This window comes from Colias croceus, chromosome 12, assembly GCF_905220415.1.
Source record: "Colias croceus chromosome 12, ilColCroc2.1".
Classification (NCBI taxonomy): domain Eukaryota; kingdom Metazoa; phylum Arthropoda; class Insecta; order Lepidoptera; family Pieridae; genus Colias; species Colias croceus.
Genome location: NC_059548.1, coordinates 9477022 through 9502504, shown reverse-complemented (window position 1 = coordinate 9502504; position 25483 = coordinate 9477022). Strand labels below are relative to the sequence as shown.

Genomic DNA, 25483 nt, shown 5'->3' with positions numbered 1-25483 from the left:
ACGAACTCCATTCACCAGAGAAGCATCACACAGTCTAAATAAGCGAGAATCATTATTTGAAGTAAAATGCTTAAAATAAATAAACTATTTGATACCAGATCTTCTAGATACATATTGAAAAAAAAAAGGATTTTTTTCGCACAAATTCAATAAAATAAAATAATTAGTAATGGATGGATAATTAAACATTAACTTGTCTATGTAAGTAAAAAAAAATTGAGAATTAAAAAAAAAAAAAGAAATGCTCTGTCTAATTTTTCCTTCCCCTTTAAAATAAAATTACACTTAATTCCTATAAAGCAGATTCAAAATCGAACAAAATCACACACTACCACATAGACAAACCAAAAACACATACATACACACACATACACAACATATAGTATAAAACATAAAAATATACATTACCTGTTGTTTCTTCTGCACAATCTTATTCTTATTGGTGTCGGCGCTGTCTGCCAATTGAGCAGCTTGCTCGAGCCTGCGGCGTTGCTCGTTTTCCGCATCTGCTTGCTGAAAAAATAATAAAAAAATCATTAAAACGGTTTATCTTACAATGCACAGATAAAAAAGAGGGTGTGTCAGAAGTGAAATTTCTTCGGCAAGATTAAAAGATACCATATTCGTCGCCTTTCTCCATGACGGTATTGCCATGACGCGACCTTGAAATTTACTGAACGCGCGTAAAGAAATTTCACTTCAAAATAAGATTACACAAAATAAATCATCTAAAGTATACACATTAGTAGAAACAATGAATATAAGTACAACATTAATTGTTTATGGTAAAATTGAATGAAAAATTTTCCTTAAATTTGAAGTTGATTAAGAAGAATGTCGTGGAAATAAAGAATACTACATCCACATGCGTTCAATCTTTCTTTAAGCATGAGGTTTTTTGAGCTTAATATTAATAATTATTTTAATTAAAATATGTATAGTACAGTACATACCTTGAAAGCTCTCGTAAAGCGTACAAGCAGAGAGAAGAACGTATTAGCGTCGCAGCCGCGCGGCGCTTCCCCGAAGTACTCCACGCACGATGCGAACGAGTCCTGGAAACATTATGTGTATCATTAGTATATTATATGATCACATGTCATTTTAATGTATTATTTATGCGCATACAAAGTGCAGTAGTTTTGTTAAACGAGGATAATATAATTTGAATGTTAAAAAAACAGATTTATATCACTCCCGCTTCGATTACGCTAGCGTTTTATTTCTGTCTCCGCTTTGCTTTTGCTTCCGCTACGCCTTCGCTTCTTATTTCTCCCTCCCCGCCGTGTTTTTCCTTCCCTCTTCGCTTTCACTATTACATCTCCTTGGTAATCATTTCGAGAATGTCACGCCACCTCTTTACTTTGTTTCCCGCTTCGCCTTTATTACCACTTCGCATTCACTCTAACTTCGCTACGCTCCCACTTCGCATTTACATCCGCTTTGTCTATATCCCTGCTTCGAAATCACCCTACTTTCACCCCCTCCCCGTCCCCCGCCCACCTTTTTTTTTTTGACGTGACAACGTCTTATAATTCGATAGAGCCGGCTGCACGCCCGAAAAAACATGACTCATGCGGCGTTACCTCGCTCTGAGGCGTTCCAAGCTTGAAGTGCAAGCGAGAGCGCGGAACGAGCGACAAAGAAGCACAATCGGCCTTAAGACGTTGTCACGTTCAACTATCGTCAGTAAACTCTACAGACAACCATTTTTTTTTAATAGTGGGGAAATCAAGTCAGTCTCCCGCCCACCTGCGCGTGCTTGGTCTCGATGCGCAGCCGGCGCAGCTTGTCGTGCGCGTTGGCGATGAAGTCGCGCAGCACGTGCGCGTGCGCAGACCGGTGCGCGTCGCGGGCCTCGCTCTCGCGCCGAGCTGCTTCCATACCGCGCTCTAACTCCGCCACGTCGGCCAATACGTTCTCTAACGACACTGGAAGAAGTATTCGGAAATTAGTCAGAAGAAAATAATAATCAAAATCTGAAAAAAAATTGACGGCAAAAGTTAGCCACAATGTCTCAATGTCAAATCTCTATCTCTCACACACGCGCACACAAATTCAAATTGAAAAATTACACGAATTTTAGTAACAAAACACTCACAAATACATAAAACAGCATTACATGAATTGAAATTCCGAAATGTTGTGAAATGAAAATTTAAAATTTCCATCACAAATCGCCAATTGATTAGCATTAAAATATTAAATCAATTCATTAAAATACTATCACCTAAAACAATTTTAATTCAATACCAATTTCAAGTAAATGTCAATTAGATCATTAATGTAAACTAGAAATAGTAAAGGTCCCATCATACTTCCTTGTGACACACCACATATTATGCAAAATTTTAAACTGCCAAAAAATTAATAAATTTGTTTTTTTTTTTGTGTGGTGTCTTTCAATGTTAGCCAGAAGGGCTTCTACATTTTAACGCGGACTCGGGGGTGAACTGAAGGTTCACCCTGGTAGCGACATGCACAAGGGCGTCCCCCCGCCACGGGGATCTCGAACCTCGGCTTGGGCTGTCGCTTGAGTGGAGGAGGCCTGAAGGGCCCTAATCGGACGGGAATAAATTTGGTTTGCACATTGTTTTCTATTAAATATCGGGTTCCTAATTAATTTATACATATTATATTAATTTACAGGTTTTCCAGTCACGATTTCGCTAGCGTAATTAAAGGAAAAGTCACATCGAATATAACTAACAGATCTACAATTACAATGGGTTTTGAAAGACTCACCTTGCGCAGCTTTGTCGATGTACAGTAACTCCGTATCGAAACTCAACAACTCCGGGAAGTTCTGTCGTATCGTCGCCACGATATAATGCAGTAACGACACTCTCTTATCCGTCGACTTTGTGTCCATTAGAGTATCTAAGGACTGTAGTTTAAACCCATACGCTGGACCACGTTTACTGCTATTCAAGTAGTTTCCAAACGCCAGAATAATTTCTAGAACATTCCGGAGTTTCTGGGACGATTTAACTGAGGAGGAGCCAGATATTATCGCGTGAATTTGCGGCGTGATCAAGTGGATATTATCGAAGAAGTTGCCCATATAGCTCATGATGGACAGCTTTGCGGATATTCTTTCAACCTTCGCCAGTTGCATCAAGAATTTATCTTCTTCAGTCAATTGGTTGATGTTTTTCTTCTCTGCGACATATTCTTTGTAGGCTTTCTGTTCAGCTTCTGTGGGCACCATGCGTTGTAAGATTTCGACGCTTTCGAGCGGCAGTTGTTTTAGGTCGAGATTGTTTATCGCGGCGATTACTTTTTCGACTGGCGTGTCGAGTTTTCTTCTCGAGATAGCTGAAAAGTTAAAATGTGGGTTAATAAGGGAATTGCTTTCTAAATACAATAATTGTATTGTAAATCATTTATTTGTATCTGTTATGCCAAAATATATAGATTTTACAATTATTTAAAATATGGTCAATATAAATAGCTTCTCTATTTGAAAAGTTATATAACTTCTCGTCTTCGTCTTTGTCTAAAAAGGTCTTGAATCATTAAAAAATGCAGACAAAATGGATCTTGATTGTTGTCATCCTCCTGTACAATATTCTCGGTTATTCAGCATTGTGGACCTGGTCCCCCCGCCTGTCTATTGCTGCAGCTCTTACACATCGAAGTGCTTCCGCAACTTGTTCTGTCTGCCCCACTGCCCCCTGCCCCTGCCCCACTGGCCCCTACCTTGTCCCCTGCCCCTGCCCCACACTCACCAATGTTCCTCAAGCGCGTGTGCTCCAACAGCGAGGTAGTATCAGCCCTGCGGAATCGCTTGCTGGGGAAGGACGCGAGCTCGTCCGCAGCGAGCGGCGCGGCACACGCACTGCCGATACGGAACTTCTCCTCGAACTCCGCGAAGTTTATGCGCCTGCGCGGACGCTCTTCGTCCAATTCGTTGAATATCGTGCCGCGGACCTATAGGTGTTAATATGGTTACACATTGGACGTGTAATTGCGTACGGTTAAGGTACAATTTGGTTTTAACGTTGCGGAAATTCAACCTATGAGTGTCCGAAATATATCTTTCAAGCAGAACGCGTCAGTGCTATGTAAACTACACTAGACACGTAACAATTTAAATGAAAAAAAAAAAAAAAACATTTGGTGATATTAAACAATATAAAAGTTTTTACACAAAAAAGGGCGTGTATCGAGCACACGCGTCCGAAGTGAAACTTCTTTGGCAAAATTTAAAATTAAACTCAAACAAAGTAATACTCAAATTAATAGTTCTACATGTGACTAGGAACACAAAACTTCGACAATCATCTGCATGTGTTACCAGTATTTTAAAACGAATTCATCTTTTTAATACGTATCACAAAATAAAAGACTCATTTAACAGTTCATGACCTTGAATATCTCTATTTTTTACCGATCGAAATGTCCTGAATGTAAACACATTGTTCATTGGTGCGAAACGCCCACTCAGCTAAGCATATACACACTATTTTTTTATCACTATGGCACCATAGTGATAAAAAATAGTGTTTAACCACGAGCAAATAAACATTGATTTGATAAAAATTCTTACCTGATTCGGCTTGAGCGCGATCCAATTCAACGTCGGCAGCTTATACTTCGTGTCCACTTTCCTCTTGATCGTCATCGCGTCCGTATGGTGCGGGGGTTGCATGAGGCCGGGCGCGGGCGGGGCGGGCGGCGCTGGGGGAGGGAGCAGCACCGGCGGGGGCGGGGGCGGGGGAGGGAGCGGGGCGGCCGGCGCGGGGGGGGGGGGCGGGGCGTGCGTGTGCACGTCGCCGTTGAGGTGCGCGTGTGTGGCGGGCGGGAGGGGGAGCGTGTGTGCGTGCGCCGGGGGAGGGGGAGGGGGGGACGCGTGCCCGTTTGTGGTGCCGTTGCACAGCGCGTGGGAGGAGATCGCGCCCACTGTAAGTTGATGTTGTATATGGTTATGGATTGTGGTACTTTTTTTGACTAAGTTAGTTTTTTTAACATTCAGTCTCACGCTAAATCGATCACTAGAGCCTCGGAAAAAGAGTTTTCTGTTTCTAATTAATGTCTAGCTTATTAAAATTTATTCTGACAACATAATACATCACTACGAATAATACATCAACAAACAAACTAAAATAAAAAATTCCATATACTTATACAGGATGTAAAATATTTTTCTTTATCATTTTTGATTCATTCAAATTTCAGCTTAAATAACAATAAAATAAAACATTAGTATACTCATATCATAAGTTATATCATAAGTTATCTCAACTTATATCATATCATCACTTATATCATAAGTTATCTCAACCTTGTAACAAACTGTATTTCTGTGTATGTACAATAAAGAGTATTCATTCATTCATTCATACTCACTAGAAGCACCTCTCGGCAAGGATTTGGTGAGCGATTCGAGCTCTTGCACTTTAGACTCCAACATGGATTGTCTGTTACGAGAATCCTGTTGCGCCCGCCGTAACGTGGACACCTAGAAACGATTAAATAAATCATTATAAAGTTTATAATTCCATTAAATTTCTATAAATATTAACATAATCGCCTGTTATAAGGTCTAAGTAGCTTATAATTTATTGAAATTAACATCTTATTTCGTGGCAGTAATGTTCAAAGTCTATTGCATTGCTATGTCTTATATACGGGTAGGCAGAATTTTGCTTCAGACAGTTTATGATCTAGTTATTTATTGTATGTAAATGTAAAATTCTAAATTTATCATCATAAACTCAGTAATAATACATCTATTATTATGGCATTTTGTAAAAGTGTGATGTAGGAACAAATTAAAACGGGCATTTTAGAAATTATTAGTATTTTTTTAATTCCTTGCTTTAGCGTTCTCTCAATCTAACAAAACATATTTTTTTACCTCTTCAACCACCTGTCGTCTGGCCTCAGCTAGTTGATCTCTCTCCTGTCTCACTTGCGCCAGTTCAGATTCTAGTGTAGCCAGTTTCGCTATTGCATCTCGCTCTAACGCGGCCAGCCGCTCGTGCGCCTGAAAGAGATGGCATTATATATGTTTATTCAATTTTATTGACATTACAGGATTATTATATGAGCACTATTACTAGCTGTCGGAACTATTTAAGAAAACTTATGAAGCCATTATAATCATGGTGCGTTTTTTTGACACAATTTTTTAAGTTTATATTACACCCTTTTTTCATTCCTGCTGTTCGCACGCAATGCACGTGATGCTATAACTAAAGGAAATAGGTATTCGATCATTGTTATTACAAACAATTAAATATTTAGTACCAAAAATACTATTAACTTCAGAAATGTGTAATGGTCTGACCATCCTGTTCTTTTCTCCCAACCATTTCGACCTCCTACTATTTCTTATTCTTATTTCTCTACTTCTACATAATAAGTCTCCACTCACATGCCCCAATTCATCCTCTAGCTCGTTAACTTTCTCCAGTGCCGCAGTTTTAGTTTCACTGTCTTCCATTAACGCGGCGACGTCAAACACGTTGTCTAGATATGCCGATATTTGGACCTGCACGAAAAAGGGATTACTTGTCATAAAAAATATATAAAAAAGCATCAATCCTGTGATTTTTTTACCATATTTTTCCTACTTTTAAAGAGGAACTAATTTGTTTCACTGTTTGTTTAAAAGGCAAAGGTATACAAAGACAGTTTGAGGCCTGAGATGGGGATAAGGTAGTTTTTATCCCGGAAATCCCACTGGAACAGGAATTATGCGGGTTTTTACAAATTCAAATTCATTTTTTTATTTGTAGTCAAAGGTTTTTAATTTTTATTTAACTACTCAGCTGAAACTACGGTCGGAAAGCTAAAGTTTATTGTTAAAATATTTTGGCCAGATTCAAGTAAAGTTTTAAGTTAATTTTATAATTTTAACCTGCAAATCCTCACTCTCGCACATGCGCAATCTCTCCAGATAATCATCCAACTTGAGCGCCGTGAACTCGTACTGCAGATGCACTCTAAAGTTCATATCTTCCACAGAGTGTACTATTATGTTTACGAACTGCATGCACGCCACCTGGTGGTGAAAAATTTAGTTTTAAAGGACTTTGTTACAGGTGAAACTCCAATACGCACTAAGTAGAGTATATAAAAAAAGTGTGTGCGTGTACTAGTGTACACACGTAAGAAGTGAAACTTCTTTATGACCTTATTTTTCAAAAAATAATTTACTGTATTCAACTTTACAGAAATACGTCCAATCACGCGTGGTAGGGATAAGAAAAAGATGGCGCGTAACGGAAAGATGTTCGCGTAACGAAAAAATGTTACACAAAATTTTTTTCCAACCCCGATAAAGAAGTTTCACTACAAAACTCAAATGTTAAGTTAGTCAGAACTATCATCATTCTCAATGAAACAGCTGTGATAAAGTACAATGTAAAATTAATTGGTTTGAACTTAGTAACACTTTTTGGCTTAAATTTCCATATATTATTTGACATTGACAGATAGACTAAGCAGAAAAAATAAAACTAACTTATTAGTGTGAAAGAAACATTTTTTTTCTTCACTCTAATTTTGCATAAATATGATTTATAATTTACCATAAATTCAATATGGAAGGTATCGTAGTTCATAAAGTACTCCATCAGAGTGTGAAACCGTCTCGGCTCGCCGACCACCTCCTGAAAACAGATGCAAATAATATTGTTACATAACCCTGGACAGGGAGAAAGACGCGGGTTCAAATCCCGCATGTCGATTTTTTTCAACTGTTTAAAAAATTATCATTTGAGTTCTGTAGTCAACAATTATTATTAATTGAATTGAAAAATAAAGTTGCGAACTGGCACGGTTTTGTATAGGCTGTAATTTGTATTTGCTTAGGCGATGCTCGCGTGTATGGCGCGCTTTTGTTTTATAATCTGAGTTTGTGCGTATGTCTTTTTCTATAAACCACAAAAATAACCTATAAGTTAATTGAAAATTCGCCCAAAACTATAAAAAAAAAACTTGAGCGAGGTCAAGGGACATTCGGATGGAACGAAGTGTTAAGTTAGAGAGAGACAGATAGAGAACCACGCGCACGCCGCACGACTCTAGCAAAAAGTGTCGTGACAACTTTTCGTAAGAATTTTTTCCATCTATATTTATATATTTCACAACGCGCGTTAAGGAACTTCGTTCCAAAAAAACATTAAAACAAAAACTACCCTCATTTTCACAAAAAATCCACTACCCTCACCTTAAAATTATCGAAAGCGGACAGTATAATCTGGTGTCCGCCCTTGACCAGGCAGATGGCCGCGAGCAGCTCGAGCACGAGCGCCTTCGTGCGCAGCGAGTGGTGCACCAGCGACAGCGCGATGCTGTTGATCGCCTCGCGGTGCTGGATCACCATGTTGAACCCGTACTGTGGGCGAGCAGAGAGTTAATAGAGGCAGAATACAATCTGGTGGCTGCAACTACCAAGGCAGAATCTCGTACAGACACCTCATCTGCTTATAGTCTTGCGACTGATTGCAGATCACAATGGCAAAAAAAAAAACTGCCGAGGCAGATGACGGCCAGCAAGTTCGTTGATTGGTTGTGTTATTGGTAGATGTGCCTGTTTAGTATGTTTGTGAGTTTATGATTATAGTACACAAACTATTGTAATTAAACAACATAAAAATATACAGTAATATTCAGTATAAAATTAAATATTATCATCTAAAAAATAAATACACATTCAATTCAAAGTTAACATATAAAAATTCTCTACTGGTATCGCGGCAATCTGCTTCTGAGTCAGCTGACCAAACCGCCGCCATTTTGACATGACACTTAAGATTTTATAGTGCATGTCACATTGCCCTAACAAATACCTCACCTTATTGTTCATAATAGCACGCATGCACATAATGCACACGTGTATATCATCAGTAGAGGCGCCCATATTGAGCCTCGCCGCGTGTCTCGTGCGCCGTCTAGCGACCGCTGGACTCGCGGCGCCGTCCGCTTCGGAGTCAGCTGACCGGGCGCGTCGCCGCCATGTTGATGTTAGTGTTGAACTCGCTTCCGCGCCGCTTATGTCGGATGTTGTTGTGTTTGCTGTGTGTACAATTAGAATATAAATTTAAGAATCTGTTTACAAAAAATAATAAATAGCTTAACCCATTGAGCCCCAAGCGGCCCGATCGGTCCCAGACACAATAGATTTTCTATTGTGTCTGTGGTTCCGGGGCCTGAGTTACTACAAAGCACGATTAAATAAGATCAATTCATAACATTATTGTATTGACACCGATCCTTGATAAGTGTATAAAATTTGAATAAAATCTATCCGTTTGAAATGGATCAAAATCGAGTTTAAAGGAGTCGTTTACACAAATAGAAGCGTGTTAATTACCTCCCTCCCCCTCCCACATGACATCGTGTTCATAACATTTAACATTTAGCGTAGCATTCACCTTTGTAAGTTTAACGCCAAGAATAAAAAATGTTTTGATTATAATAGCAGCAATATCCCAATAGACGATTAATACTTCTAAATCATACGTATTCAATATCCTGCAAGATCTTCCTTCATTATAACACTAGCTTCCGCCCACGACTTTGTACGTGCATCCCCGTTTTTTCCCCGTTCCCGCAAGAACTTCGGGAAATCCTTTCTTAGCGGATGCCTACGTCCTAACATCTACCTGCATGCCAAATTTCAGCCCGATACGTCCAGTGGTTTGGGCTGTGCGTTGATAGATCACTATATCAGTCACCTTTGAGTTTTATATATAATCAAGATAGATAATCATATACAAAATTCTCCATACCCTGATGTATTCCATCGCTGGACTGGCTCCTCGCCAGCGCGATCCGCTGCTCGTGCCGCATCATGCTCAGCCTGAAGCTCAGGTAGTCGATCAGCACGTCGAGCCCCTGGTTCTGCTCGTTCAGGAATTCGCGAACCCATCTGTAAAAATTAATCTTTAATCAATACATATAATAAATCTGTAGAAGGGTCAATTCTGTACATTGAAAATATTGAAAAAATAAATAGCAGGGGGTGTTACTGGATCGATACCAAACCCAAATATGTGATAAAAAAAATTTTTGTCTGTCTGTCTGTCTGTCTGTCTGTCTGTCTGTCTGTCTGTCTGTATGTGAAGGCATCACGTGAAAACTAGCGGTTCGATTTCGATGAGACTTGGTATAATTATACCTTATTATCCCGGGAGTAAAATAGGATACTTTTTATCCTGGAAAAATACGTAGAAAAAAAATAATCTTAATTTTTCAGTTTTATCCATAGACGTTGTTCCGTAGAACCGCGAACACACGTTGCGTATTATTATAGGCCTAGCCGTATTTGGGAATTGGGTCCAATAGATATTTATAAGATGTTATTTTCAGAGGTACTCAAAATGGATAAATAAACCATCCACGCGAAGACCGACATCCGCGCGGACGGAGTCGCGGGCGGAAGCTAGTTAATAATAAATAAATAATGCTACAATATTTTTTAGCTTTATCTTGTACGTACTGTATTTACAATTGTGTATATTCAAACATCTGTATATTCTTAATAATGAACACGAAAACAAATATAGAAACATAAAAAGCTGTTTAATTTCGTTTCCCTTCTTCAGAATTTTGAATCACATATATCGCAACATGTCCACCTTATGTCCAATTCAGTTGCCAAGTTACTTGAAAATGGCTATCTTTGCTAAAAATCTGCCAAGAGGACATTTTAACTGTTCTTTTTTACGTTTATGGGTTTGTAGACCAAATAATTACCTTTATTTACATACAAAAATGGATTATAAGGCAATAAATTAACCTTAATTGGCCACTACATGTTATGTCAATCTAAGTTTCTCTAATTAATAAATAATAAAAAAAACACATCCAACGCTCGATTCTTGTAATATTTAATCTAGTTTATCGCTCTACTTTGAAATAGAAAACATTGATGAGATATAAATGACGGGAGATAATGAATGTAACATATTTTAAAAAGCTGAAATAAGATAAAACAGATTTAACAGGAATTTTATTGAGTAAGATAATATTTAATCTGTAAAAGGATTTCCTTTGTTACTCATAAATTTGTGGTTACCAGAAATTATTAAGGCAATTTAATCAGTTCTTATAGTTAATATAATATGATAATTATTAAATAACCTTATTTAAAATGTTACACTTACTCTATGTGATTGGTTCGTAGTGATATTTCCAAATCCCGTAGCACTTGTGTCGACGTCGAATCGCCTACCATTTTTCGTTTCTGTAATTGAGAAAATAAATGATATTTAGTTAAATTCAAGTAGTCTACCTAGCCTGGTAGGTAATTAACTAAATAGACTGTTATATCCTTATAAAAATGCCATTTTTTATTTGCCTGCATCGGCGATTGATTCAAGTACCTATTCGTTGCAGAAATGAATAGCGACACACTAACCGTTTTACTTGAGGCAACCTTCTCATTAAAATAACCTACTACCTAAATCATCATGTTTAATTATCATTAAACCTTCTGTAATAAAATAACCACACTAAACCTTAACAATTCCGAGCGTATTGCATCCCACCGCATCGTCATTACAAAATCGATTCCATCAAAATTTATGTTACGAGAAATCATTCCGTTATCGCCCATACGATCCTGTCACTCACGACTCAGCAATAACTTGGTATAATAAACCGACCCGGTTTCCACTGAATAGTATGGTCATAACTACGCTAGCTAATTTGGCGCATCGCCTTATAAAGAGCATTCCACTATGTTCCTATATTCCTCGTTAACTTTGTAGTACATACATGAATGATGTGAGGACGTTCATTTCTTTTAATCATGGCATTACAGCATAAATTACGCATTCATGAGAATTTATTAACATCGATTGTAAAGGCCTTGGAGTTGTACAAATATAGTTTACTGGGAAATAAGGTAAACGCCACTTCTATCTATATCTCATTTGCATAGGTATGTTTTTGAATTCGTAATATATTTATTATTACAAAACAGATTTCTACTTTACTGCCTAACAAACTGCAAATTCAAAATGCATAAGTAAACTCCGATGGGATGGGATAGTGATTCTTGACTCTGAAATTGAAATTACGTAGGATCACATTCTTATTGACCATCGTCTGTATTTTAGGTGAACTGAGGAGCTTATCCTTAAGCACAATAACTTACTTAATTTCTCATCCTATATCTTCAACCATCTTCGTTCTTCCATCTCCCTGTCTCATTAAGATTGTAATACTGAACCATTATGCTACATCAGCCTTCAATTCGACGAATATGAATCAACGATTCCCAGATCAAAATTACCGACCTGTTGACCTAACCGTTTGTTTCCCTTCAACTAGCAATTACCATTGACCCGTGGCTCGATTACAATTCAGTCTCCGTCCATCAGATACGATCATGATATTGATTTGCGATCGCATAGATACGGAAATTGCTATTCATTGTATCGCCTGGAGCTCAACTCATACAGTAATGGAGGACAAAAGGGCGCCGTGGCTTTTACTCGGTCGCCGGATGGCGCGACACGATCGCAATTTTAAACGGTGCTGGTGTGCGATTGTGTGCAAAATCTCGCAATGGTAATCGATGATAGGCGTGCTTGTGCGCACGTCAAGGTGATACGGGAGTGTAAATGTATCAAATGCTACTACCACCTACTACTGAGTGGATGATGGAGGTGCTATCTGAACTCGTTCCAACTTAAACTTTACTTATTTGCTTGAAAGACAGACTGCTGAATAAAATAACTCACGGTTAGTACTTGTAGCACGTTTAGTGTTTCCTTAAATAAGTACTGTGAAATGGTATTGAAGACCTATATCTATAAATACGAAAAAAAAATTAGCCTGATCACGTTTTGAGAGGAGCAATCCTTTCAGGCTTCGAGAATCTTTAGAATAAGAGCAAAAAAAGTAATCCAAGTAATAAAAATGAAGTTCAACGTAAATCAACTATGTTCTACGAAATTCCGCCCGTCGAACGAGTTTGAACTACGCAATTTGTGCACAGCTTGCATACAGTTAAGTGCCAAGGTTAATGAGATGACAGCAAAAAGTAAATTGCCTTCAGAACAATAATTAAATCTTTACATAGCGAACCGGTTTTTATAGCAAACGCCATAATAGTCGTTTACTCACGAACAATGCATGACGCAACGTCTTCAATAAGTTTGATTGGTGTGAGTCACGAGGCGAATTCGATATTGGGCTGTTTAGAGTTTAGAATGCCTTGTAGGAGTTAGGTGATATGGCACATCATGAGACCTAATGAAGAATATAGCTACGTGTTTTGAAATTATTACATTTCAATTATCAGGAACGACTGACGCGACAGGAATTTTGAAATACCTAACTAAACAAATACTAGATAAAATATTTTTCTACGCTATGAAGAATGTCAGCAAACAATGTTTTGTTAAGCAGAAAATGCAGTGATGTCGTCGACGAAAATATTAAATCTGCTTAACGTACTAAAAATACGATAATAAATGCATTATGGAGCGCTTTATAAATAGTTATTAATACAATTTTCCGCGAGAGTAAGTAAGATTGTTAAAGCCTGTTTCATATAATATGGTAATATGATTATGATACTGAAAATAAAGATGCCTTAAATAAACAACTAATGCTCCTACTATGTAAACTGTGTCACTATCCATATATCCTTTCACAAGCCATTCATTCGCTTATTAAATGCACAGTCGCTTTGCATCATATATAGAGCAATTGTAAGACCGTATACACATACACAATAACGGCACAATGCACCATACATCAGCCGGGTGTACACTGCCGATGTGCAATTTGCAGAGACAGTAACTAATAGTGTAGCCTGGGGATAATTACATGCGGGCACTTGGCTATGTTTCTAAACTATTTAGGTCCTTGAATTGACGATCGATTTAAGGGTATGAGAGCTAATAGGGGTGTTGTTAACTATGTATATGTCTAGTTTTATTAAGCTGGTGTTTTTATTATTAAGCTTGAGAATTAAAAAAAGAGAATTAAAATTACATTTAATTTTAATTCTCAGCGGGTTTCCAACCTCTGCATTTCGCAAGTTGATTTTCTTGAGATAATTGAATTTTCCGAAATTATGAATGTATTTGTTCAAAATACAGTCTACTTCTGGGATCAGTTAAACAACATTATCATTAGTGCGAAAGCGCAATTACCAGAGATTTCGGACGTGCAAAATTAAATTTGATCTCCGTTTTGCTAATGACGTTAAAAGTGCCGGTAAAAAGTTCGCTTTGACGGTATAAAGTGTTTTAATACGAGAAGAGAAATAAGGGTGCTGTTCAATGATTTTTACTTCTCGTTAAATTAACGTCTCGTGTCCCGCTGTGTACATTTTACGCATTTTTTATTTCCTTTTATTACAAACTAGTAATCTCGCAAATTCAAGTGGGCTATATTATTTTTCATAAAATTCTAGTAACTGGTCATTTACAACGAAATTCGTCTCTTCCGTTGCCTCGGCATCCGTCCTTATAAGTTGTATCTAACTAATATTATAAACTGTATTTGTCAGTCTGTCTTCCATCACGTCGCAACGGAGCGTTATTTTGTCTTTGGATGGCTAGATTGTGACATAGACTACTTATTACTGTAATGAAATATCCCATTCCCATGGAAACTTCCTTTGACCACGTTGGTGTAGCCGCGAGCTGAAAGCTACAGTACTAAATAACATCTTTCGCAACTCACAAGGTGCTACTTAGTACATACCCTGTGACTCCTAGACGCCTTCGGGTCCAGGTACGTGCGCAACTTGTTCAGGTAGTGCGCGGGGGAATCCTTCGCCTGCACCATGTCCTGGTCGCAGATGATCTCCCACTTCTTCTCGAGGTCGTAGTTGCGCAGCAGTTTTGCTTTGTCCGGTGGCAGGTCCATCGATGCCTGGAAAGAAAATACCGATTATATAAGGATATCAAACTACAAGGAAATTAGCGTATATCGAGAACGAAGAAATTAAACGTAAACAGCGTTTAGTTAGTAATTCTAAATACAGTGGATTTCATTAATAACGACCTCGGTTGTAACGACCTTTCGGTTATAGCGACGTCGAACTTACGTCCCTAGAATTTGAAGCATACTTTCGTATAAATCCATTCGGCAATAGCGACTCCGGATATAACGCCTAATTCGGGTATAACGACTTGTTTTTATGAACTATTTGGGACAGATTCCTAGAAATTCATTGCGGATATCGAGACGGAGTCGGCAAAGGCGCAAAGACTCATTCATCAACTTTAACTATTAAGCTTGTATTATGTAGGAATGTAAACAAAGGATAAGAATCTTTTGTTTACATTCGCAGATGGTCAAGTGATTTGTTTCTGTGTAGGATTACTTAGCACGTGCATGAAGTTAAAATTATGAAATATATAATATTATGATAAGTCTAAACTTAAGCAGTGCACTTTAACTCGTTTTTTTAATAAAAGCCTTGTATAATATAAATAAGTGATAAATAAATAACTACGTATGTATATATACATAATGTACGTGATTTTTTATTATTTCGGATATAGAGACCTCCGGATATAGCGACAACATTAAAGTGGTCCCTCCGCCGTCGTTATAACCGAAATCCACTGTAGGTATATTTCGTGTAGCGTAATTTTTAAATTGTAATGTTATGTTCAGTACAATATTATATCCCGGAAGAAATTAGCCAAACGTTTTCGTTTACACATTCACATTCCCCTCAATCGAAATAAACAACATAATAACACTTTTTTCATCGAAAGCAACACGAAATCATAAATCAATCCGAACAATTTGTTCAACGATAAACGACATAATAATTGAGCGATTAAAGAATATGCATCACGAAACCTATAAGCAGATAATCGGCTTATCTTTGCGTGAGGATTCATTCTACACGCGTCTACTTACACGTCGAGGTGTTAAAGAAAAGAAAGCTTTAGTACAACAGTGTAAGGATGGAAATGAATTGATTGTTGTTATTGTAATAATTAAGATGGATCAATTGCACAAACATGACACTGAGGTCTAACATAAAACCGTACGCGGTATTTGTGAATGTGGTAAACTGTAAAGGATAGCTTTACTGTGGTGTCTCGTAGATACACTTGGTGGTCTGAGTAGTTATTGTGCTGTGGTAATAAGAGCTAATGTTGGGTTCGTATTCTTGGCTTTAAAAGTGATTCTTGGTTTACGTGATGTTATTCGAAGACCGTACCTATAGATTATGCTCGTTTTATGGGGTGATACTTGATATTTAGATGTGCTTTATGGTAGTGCGAAATTGAGTTACGTTGTTTTCAGTTAACGGTATTCAGCATTTGCAAGGAAATTGTACATTATAGAAAATGTTTTAGAAATCAATTTATAATGGGGAATGCTTTTCTTTAATATACCACTAAGCAGTATTCCGTGATCTTAAATTAAACTACCTTCTATTCTTATCCTTTAGATGAATTGAATGAATTTTTAAGCTATTGAATAGCTTCTATCGCGGGCCTTGAGCGCGGGGACCGAATCGAGAAATTCCGTAACGAAAAAACCTCACGCTCCCCACTCCGACGGGCTCGGATGTGTGGCTTGAAGGCATAGCATGCAATAGCTTTACCCCGGCAGTCCCCGAGTGCCACACGTCTTTTTTTATATATTTAGCTTCACCGAGGTTTCACCAAATATTTATTCAAAAAAATTAGTATCATCAAAAAAATAGCCACTGACGTCACAGCGGACATCCCGACCATTGTTGTCTACCATCGCTCACCAACCATAGAATAACCTTCACTTTTGTTTTCCAAAAATTTGCTATGGGTTTGTACAAAGAATTCACTTTTTAAGGTGTGAAAGAAAAAGCGAAATAGTAATCCTAAATTTTCCATAATAATATTTTAAGCGAATTCATAATCATTGTTTTACTTTTAACAACAATAAATACCCTAACGTACACTATCATCTAAAATGCAAAATGCAAACGAAACAAGGCTCAAATTCCAATTCAGTTATAACTTTACCAGCAACCAATACTTAATCTATAAGCTACACCCCAAGGGCATACATCGAAACTGCATTATATCACCTCCGTGTGTCGTTTCCATGCGGTCACACGGGTGGTCCCTGCTCTAGCGACCACCCGGGTCAAAGGTGATGTACCTGCATGCCAATATCAATCTTAACAATTCGACAAACGGGTTACAATTGAATTAAGAGTGAAAGTGTCAAGGTGTAATGGAAATTATGAGCGAACTGTTTTTTCTCTTAAAAACTTCATGGAAAAGGCTCCTGAGACAACTTGACCTTATTATTTCATCCTTGTTTCATTACTCTAAAGTCTAAATTCATTTCAAATATATTATAGTTAATGCAATTAATTTGTATAATATTACTTTTAATTCGAAATAGTTGTGTTATATGTTTCGATGTTATGTGATATATTTATTTATTTTATTTATTTATGCTTTATTGCTCAAAATAAATTACAAAAATAGATATATTTAGTCATACTTACAAAAAAAAATTATAAACATTGCTATTGTTCAATAAGATACATGCAAATGAATATTTTCTTATTATGCACACAACGGAATTACTTTCCACTTCCCAGTTTAATTTAAGCTCGCATAGTGATAACACAAAAGTCTACTTCAATTGGAATGAGAACAAATAAGGATATTAAAGTGAGGATACTATAATATTCGTTCAAATATTATTTTAAAAGAGGTTAAGCACATTATATTACCTACTTACTGGTACACTAATAACCATAACTACATTGGATTATTCAACAACAAGCCCATCCCGCCCATTACAAAGTTAACCCCATAAACCCTTAAGATTTCTTCTATTTATATGACAAAAATGGCTTCACTTAATCCCGTTGTCATGTGACGTGAGATTAAAGACGTTTCGTCAATGGGAAGGGATAGCTGAGCTATTTCTGTAATCTGTATCACTGACTCACTAAGGAAATCGTTATATCTCTTCCCACATGCTTGAATATGATGAAAGGGCTTAGGTATATGTCTATAATGTAATAGCTGGTGTCTGCGATTTACGTTTTGTGGCTTTTGTGGATAAACAATACCAATTAATGAGGGTAATCAGAAGTTCAGTGTCAATACGTAAGAGACTAGTTGTACTAGAGTACTTACTACTACTAAAAGAACGACAAATAAAAAGCTATAGGTGTTATAAGAATACATGCAAAATCTTATATGACATGCCAAGTTCCTTAAGAGCTGGCGGTATCGGTCCCATTGATAAGAGAAAATTTGTAAGTTTTACCCACAGGTTTTACCATTAATTCATAATTATTGGCAATCCAGTATTTCACGAGTAAAAAATTCAACAGAATTAAAACTTCTAGCAATACACAGCACGCTCAATTGAATTACTCAATAAGTGAACTCAGACAACTACGAGCACTGGGCGGGAACAGAATCGTAAAGCGGTATCTACACGAGATAGCTGAGCAGTAAACTTTTTACTGCCACCCGCGTGTATCTTCATTAAGTGAAATTTATTGGAAGATAATAGAATTACGCCGGCTACGAATAGTCGGCCTATCTGTGTATCCTTATCTTAACGATTCAAATATGAGGTTATGGGGTTCCAGACGAAATGGTCACGAGAGAGAAAGCAAGAACATGTTTAATTTGGTGACTTTTAATGCACGATAATGCAGGAAGAAATCAAACAGAACTCCAGCTACATAATATCATACATCTAGATTCTAGCCGAAAAACTCACGTCTTGCTAAAAGTTATACTCCGTAAGTAATAAAGACAAATTAACAGATTTATCATCTAGGGGTAAGGCCATCTGGGCGCAGATAAATCCTCACTCTTCTTTCCTTCTTGGCTGACCTTTCCAACAAACTACATACAAAGTGTATTAATCAATATTTGTGTTAGTGTTATTAGGGCCTCCGTTACAATGATGCGTCCCTGCTACACATCGTGAGCGTCATAGGCATAGATTATGACAAGTGATAACTGCGTTAAAAACAACCGACTTCAAACTTGCACTTGCAAAATTTACAAATACCTACAGACAAAAATGCTCATAAAATAAAAACTACTGGGCCTATCCGAATAAAATTTTTATGGGACCAATTCGACACCATCCCGCATCGAACAAAAAAAGAATCACGTAAATCGGTTCAGAAAACTCGGAGTAATCGGTGTACATACATAAAAAAAAAAAAAAAAAATATATACCGGCCGAATTGATAACCTCCTCCTTTTTTTTGAAGTCGGTTAAAAATAGTCATATTCATGCGTACATTTATATTGTGAAACATTGTATGTATTGATGATTATTACGATCGTTCATCAATTACTAATTCACGATAACGGTTTCTAGCATACTGAGTGTTTCGGAGAAACGGGAAATCAATATTTATTTTGATGTTTATTTCAAGTTCTCGCCCCTCAAATGTGTTGACTCAGTCGAAGGCCGCTCTATATCCACACACTATATTATAAACCGTCCGATTAGCTCGTTCTACTTCACTAGTTATGGGCAAATGTCGATATTTGGTTTCGATTAAATTATAGTACGCAAATGTAATTGCGTGATTAAAATATGTCAAAAGTCTACAAATTAACAGCTAAATTGAGAATTTGTCAAAAAGTTAAGCTAACAGAGTAAAGAAGAAATTGGCGACATTCAGTCGCATTATGATTTAGATATTCCTACTTCGAAAGCGTAACGCAAACTATACCTAGACAGTAGACACTCTCGTTCATTGTGCAATACATAAACAAGTTCCTGCACACATCTATTGTATCTAATAAAGTACATGAAGTCTCCATTCGTTGGGGACAAAAGATGAACTTTCTCACAGCGCATATTGAATACGGATAACCCACAGATTATCACTCCTAATGGACTGTCATTAGTGTGATGTCGTGTGAAAGCAAATAAACACTTCCGCTCTTATGCAACTAAATAAATTCTCTAGTAGGAGTGATAAATAATTAACTGGTTACTCTTTCATTGATAAAGTTGTTGTCGATGTGAATACTTAGGTAGTATGTGTTCATTTCACAAGAATTACATTTAAAAAAATGACAACGGAGATGAAATATTTTATGGAAAGGCACACTATGCTATACGGAAATATATTACATTGCCGGATATTATCCATTTTTTGTGACCAGCAATTTGTAGAACATTTAATGTTAGAGGAAATAGAACTTCTGTAAAACAAGAGTTTATTTCGCAATACTACATAACATAACATTAGACAGAAAACTCTCACTTTACCTCATTTATGATAAACACATTACATTCATCTTGCAATTGTTCTCTATTCTACTGTTATTTATAACAATATAAATAATAGCCAATAGGTACATAGAATCATCAAAAAGCAAGGAGTACCAGGATTACATACAGAATTTACTATCAAATACGGGTAATTCCTACATTATGAAAATCTGGTCCTTGGCAATTTAAAGTAGTAAGTAGAACAGTATTGTTTAGTCTATTAAATAGTAATTATAAATACGCTAACTATCAGTTGACTGGCGCCGACGCTGTTATCGCTCGATAAGCTTACTCAACTTCTGTTACTGACTTGAGTTCAACTCTACGACATTCAAATGTGAACGCTACTAATAAGTTCAAGAGATTGAGTTGTTTTGTTTTAATTTGCTAAATATAGAAAAGGAGCAATCTCTTACAGTTTATATACGATTTATAGACATTTTCATATCTTTAGTAATAGTTTTTAAATCTTCTCTACATTCATATCTAAAGACATTATGATAATATGTGTATCGATAGCTCTAAGCAAATTACCTCGAAGATAGGATGCATAAATGATATATAGCTTATCTGAGCTGAGATTTAAACAATCAGAACAAACATTACAAGCAATAATTTAAGCACGACCTCGTACTCAACCCGGAATCAAATCTCACCACCGTATTGCTTAAACGGCAATAAACAGAAGCCCATAAGAGCGCATTTATTCTAATGCTCTATAAAAATCAACATAACGACACTCAGTGCGATGATCTCACTTGAATTCTCTGTACTATTACGCAAAACTCCATAATAACATTGAAATCGGTGATTATCATTCAAATGGCGTGCTCCATTGGTACGTTGTGATTCACCAATCACTTCACTTGTGGGTTTCCTTGGCCTAAAGTATTGAGAAAAACATTTTATACAGCTATAAATAAAATAAAAATTGTGATTCATAATTTTCTTCATCAGGGTTAATTGTTCTGGTTTTTCTGCTATTGATGCTCCAAGTTATCATTATGTCTCATTGTTTGTTATCTTTGCTATTTAAATATGTACTTGGAACTAGCTATTGTTTTAATAGTTAAATATGATCGGTATAAACTGCGCATTATTTATCCGTTTTTCTAATGCGTTTTTTTTTGTGTTTTCAGCTTGAAATTTTGATGTGCTTGATCGCAAGAATATCTTTCTTTTTTGAATAAATTGTTTATGAATACTCTTCAATCTTTTAAGCATATAACATATGTTTCGTTTGAAATATATGTTATATTAAAATAAAGCCTACAAATTAAAACATTAAAATGTTTATAGTCCTACCATCAAACTGACCACTTTAGTGAAATCGATATAGAAACATTTATTGTTTTAATTTATCGACATAAGTGGCACATCACTACGATTAAATAAGAATTCATTCACGACTACCAAAATACCACTTGATCATGACTCAGGCGCATCATTAAGAGATTTATATTTGTTATTCTCAAACTATTTTTAGTTTTATTATCTTATGCTAGTACTTTGCTCCAAATCTTCACAAGGGTTTGGTATTGACTCATTCATTCATAATCTTTTTATTTTCATCCATCGTTTTTATAGGTATAGGGTTAATCATGCACAACTGTTCATAAGTCTATGTGGAACACACTTCTTCAAATTGCTCTCGTTTTTAGATATTCATATCAAACTATTTTTAAAACTTACAGATCATTAAATTCTGCTGGATTCAGTACTAAACTGATTTTTTTTACAAAGCACAAAGCGACATTCATAACGCCTAATATTAATCTTTAGTGACACATACGTATCAACCGCAAAAAACCTGCTCTAAAAACCTTTAAAACCCGAGACATAGCCTCTTATTACTAAACTATGAATCAATAGTATAAAATTGAAACCACGTTCAGCAATTTAAACGAACAACTTCTCAATACCACAACCTCCCTAAAGGTACGTATAAATTTAAACAACAATCCAACCAAATAAATTGATTCCTTAAACATTACATTACAGTAAAACAATTTCGATCGAAATCTAATCCCATTAGAAGACCGTTAGTACAATTGATTCGTATCCACAACAGTACAATCACATCGTAGAGCGCTCGTAAACAAAGACGGGTCGTAAAAAGGACACTTGTATATTATGCTTGAATTGTCGTTTGGTGGATTTTCATTACCCATTGCTTTGGTGATGAAGGCGTTATGGTGATAGGGCGAATAGATGGCGTAATAGATGTACCTATTTGTAAGAATAGTAGACATGAATTGTGTAATATTTGTCATATAGGTAATAGTATTTGTAATGTCTATGCGTAATTAACATCAAAATTTATGTTAATTTAAGAGGCAGAATAAAGCATAAATCATAGTTAACTAATGGTTTAATAGCAGTGATCTTTAACTGCAATTAGATGCAATTAGATAATTTTGTATAGCGTAGAGATAAATAAACCTAGACAATATAATTAGACAGGGACCACGATTTTCTAAAAACTCCATTCATTTAGTTAATGAATTATCTTTCATCTTACATAAATAATAAATACAACAAATAAACGTCTGTATTATAAATAAGACTAATATTTTAAACATTTTCTTAAGCTGTTTGCTGTTTTCGTGTCAAAATGCCTTTTACGTGGAGATGTAACAACTTGATAGTCAATACTCAATACCCATAGCAATGATTGCTGGGTACTTTACATTCGCAATAAACGAAGGAAATGTTATTTTAATGTGCCTGTATGCGAATAAATAAGGAACAGTTTGAAATTTCTATTTAGATTTAGATTTCTCCTGACAATGAGAATAATTCAGGGATTTGTCCAGCCAGTTTTGACATTGAAGCGGGAAAAATCAAAAAATATTTAAGCAGGTAATTTGTAATTGTGTTTGTAAACAAACTGTCAAACTATTTAACAGATACGAAAGTTATTTCTCTAGTAAAACACCATCTTCATAACTTCTGACCCACCCTGAATTCTGTAGGAACCCAACAACAGTTTGATCAAAACAATAAAAGTATTATAAGTACTAATATCAGCATCCCAATATTCTCTTCACCAACACCCAGTTCCTTTGACACACCTCTACTTATAATTTATTTAAACACTAGATTTCCGCCCCACGCTTCGCCCGCGTTTTCGGAGAAAAACCCGCATAATTCCCGTTCCTGTGGGATTTCTGGGATAAAAAGTAGCCTATGTCTTATTCTGGGTCTTCAGCTACCTACATACAAACATTGTAATCGGTTCAGTAGTTTTTACGTGAAAGAATAACAAACATCCATCCTCCAACTTTTACATATTAGTAGGACCTATGTTCAAATAAATCATCCACATTCACATACATCGCTTTCTCGACGTGCATCGTGTCCGCCGAGGCCCTGGCATTAAGCGGTGCGGTCTGTTCTGACCTTACTCCAACCTGCAAGGTCACCGGGACGCGTTAAAGGCCACGGCTGAGTAAACGTGTGCAAGTGTGGGTACTTTAACTGATCTGGGGCCTTAGACAAACGTACGTAACGCCATGGAATAGAAACTGCTAACGCTAATTATTGACATAAGCTCATGACATTTTGGTAATGGTTCGATCACACTACCAACGACGCAGACGACCACGACCAAAGTTCCAATCTTGCCGAAATTTGTTCAAAATCAATATTAAAATCTCCCGTCATTCTGGTACTCAGGAATAAAAAAATTCGAGGTCAATTAATAAAAAGAAATAGGGTTTTTTGCGATTTTTGCCGAGACGGTAAGTTTATCATACAATCACCTGAACCAAAATTGTATATAATCTAATTATCTATAAAAAAGGTTAAATACATTTTTTTCTAGGAGCCACCGTTTCTATGAAAAACCTGTTTGTTTATCCATTGATCTCAAAATTTTTTTTTCCAATCACCAATATGACAGGAAATTCTTAAATTTCATTTTTAATTGTGTTTTGCACAATTTTATTTAATTGCGACTGGATGAAAATTTTGTTCGTGGTCGTCGTTGTCGTTGGTAGGGTGACCGAATCCTTATGCAAAACATCATACGCTTATGTCAATTTCTATCGATAGCGTATTCTATTCCTTGGCGTTTTGCCGTTTGGCTAAGGCCCCTGGGGGCCTAGACAAAAACCAAGCGTTTTCAATGCAAGCGTTTTCCGCTCACGCTAAGGACTTGACATTAGCGTGTTGAAATTGGTAGACAAGTTACACATGGAACGCTGAACGCCCATTCCGCAGCGTTACCCGAAACATTCTATAATTAGTCTATGGAATAGTGTGTAGCAAGTGTCAACTGTCAATTGTCAAAGAGTCAGTAGGTATCTGTTACTGTCAAAGTTCAAACATTGAGCCATTTCCAAATGCGACTAAAAGTAAAAATTGCTATTTTAGTAATTATGAATAATATGGCTAGGTATTTAAAATGTTATGATGATTAATATAACCTATAAGCATACAAAATAGTATGAACTCAGACGAATTCGGGTATATTTGGTATGGTGACGTTTGTTCTTTGTAATGTCATAATTTATCACTGTCGTTTTAATTCTTTGCTAATTTTTTTATAGTTTTGCCTCATAAAGGGGATAAATGATGCATCAAAAATTTGCTTTTAATCGTGAAACAGGAAAATATAACTTTGATTCGCTTCCCGGTAACCGATTGAGCTGAAATTTTGTATATGTATGTAAATTGGATAGCGATGAAACATTATCATGACATAGAGCTGATTTGATGAGTTTGGGCTGATTCGTATTGAAATTTGAAAAATACACTAAAAATTATTAAATAAAAATAACTGCGTTAAAAACAACCGACTTCAAAAACGGAAAAGTAAAATATAAAAAAGATTTGATATTATTAATTACTACATATTATTTAGATGTGCTATTTACTAAAAAGGTTTGAAGTCGGCGCCAAGCACTAAACACTTAGTATTAAGCTGGTGCACCAACATTAATAATAATGTAATTAAGGACATTTTGTATTTGAAGCTTTTTAATTATATTTTGTTATTATTTTTTAAAACTCCTTTTATACTACAAATATTAATTTTATAAGTGCATATATTATTAATAAAACATATTATTTTAAAGAATATTTTTAATTTTTATCTTCAATGGAAATGAAATTTTTACATTGCTTTCACAAATTACTAACACAATATACTGTTATACACTAATAATAATAATAAATGATAATACACAAGTAAGAAATACTTTACTTTTTTTAGTACAAGTACTACACCAAATTAGAATTTAAGTAACATAATTATGTTCTGCCC

General features: G+C 36.1%; 1 protein-coding gene across 2 annotated transcripts in view; it reads right to left on the bottom strand.

Annotated features, from left to right (window-relative positions):
- The window catches only part of LOC123696203 (formin-like protein), a 72870-nt gene that overhangs the window by 4692 nt on the left and 42695 nt on the right, over positions 1 to 25483 (bottom strand). For both annotated transcript variants that reach the window (XM_045642264.1, XM_045642265.1), the window contains exons 2-17: positions 14686 to 14856; positions 11124 to 11203; positions 9747 to 9886; positions 8810 to 9030; positions 8183 to 8350; positions 7542 to 7622; positions 6869 to 7012; positions 6383 to 6499; positions 5864 to 5992; positions 5353 to 5464; positions 4553 to 4905; positions 3732 to 3933; positions 2746 to 3318; positions 1753 to 1931; positions 954 to 1055; positions 409 to 513 (exon numbers count right to left, since the gene is read on the bottom strand). In XM_045642264.1, coding sequence (XP_045498220.1) covers positions 409 to 513; positions 954 to 1055; positions 1753 to 1931; positions 2746 to 3318; positions 3732 to 3933; positions 4553 to 4905; positions 5353 to 5464; positions 5864 to 5992; positions 6383 to 6499; positions 6869 to 7012; positions 7542 to 7622; positions 8183 to 8350; positions 8810 to 9030; positions 9747 to 9886; positions 11124 to 11203; positions 14686 to 14856 — 2877 coding nt within the window. The remainder of the gene's footprint in view (positions 1 to 408; positions 514 to 953; positions 1056 to 1752; positions 1932 to 2745; positions 3319 to 3731; positions 3934 to 4552; positions 4906 to 5352; positions 5465 to 5863; positions 5993 to 6382; positions 6500 to 6868; positions 7013 to 7541; positions 7623 to 8182; positions 8351 to 8809; positions 9031 to 9746; positions 9887 to 11123; positions 11204 to 14685; positions 14857 to 25483) is intronic.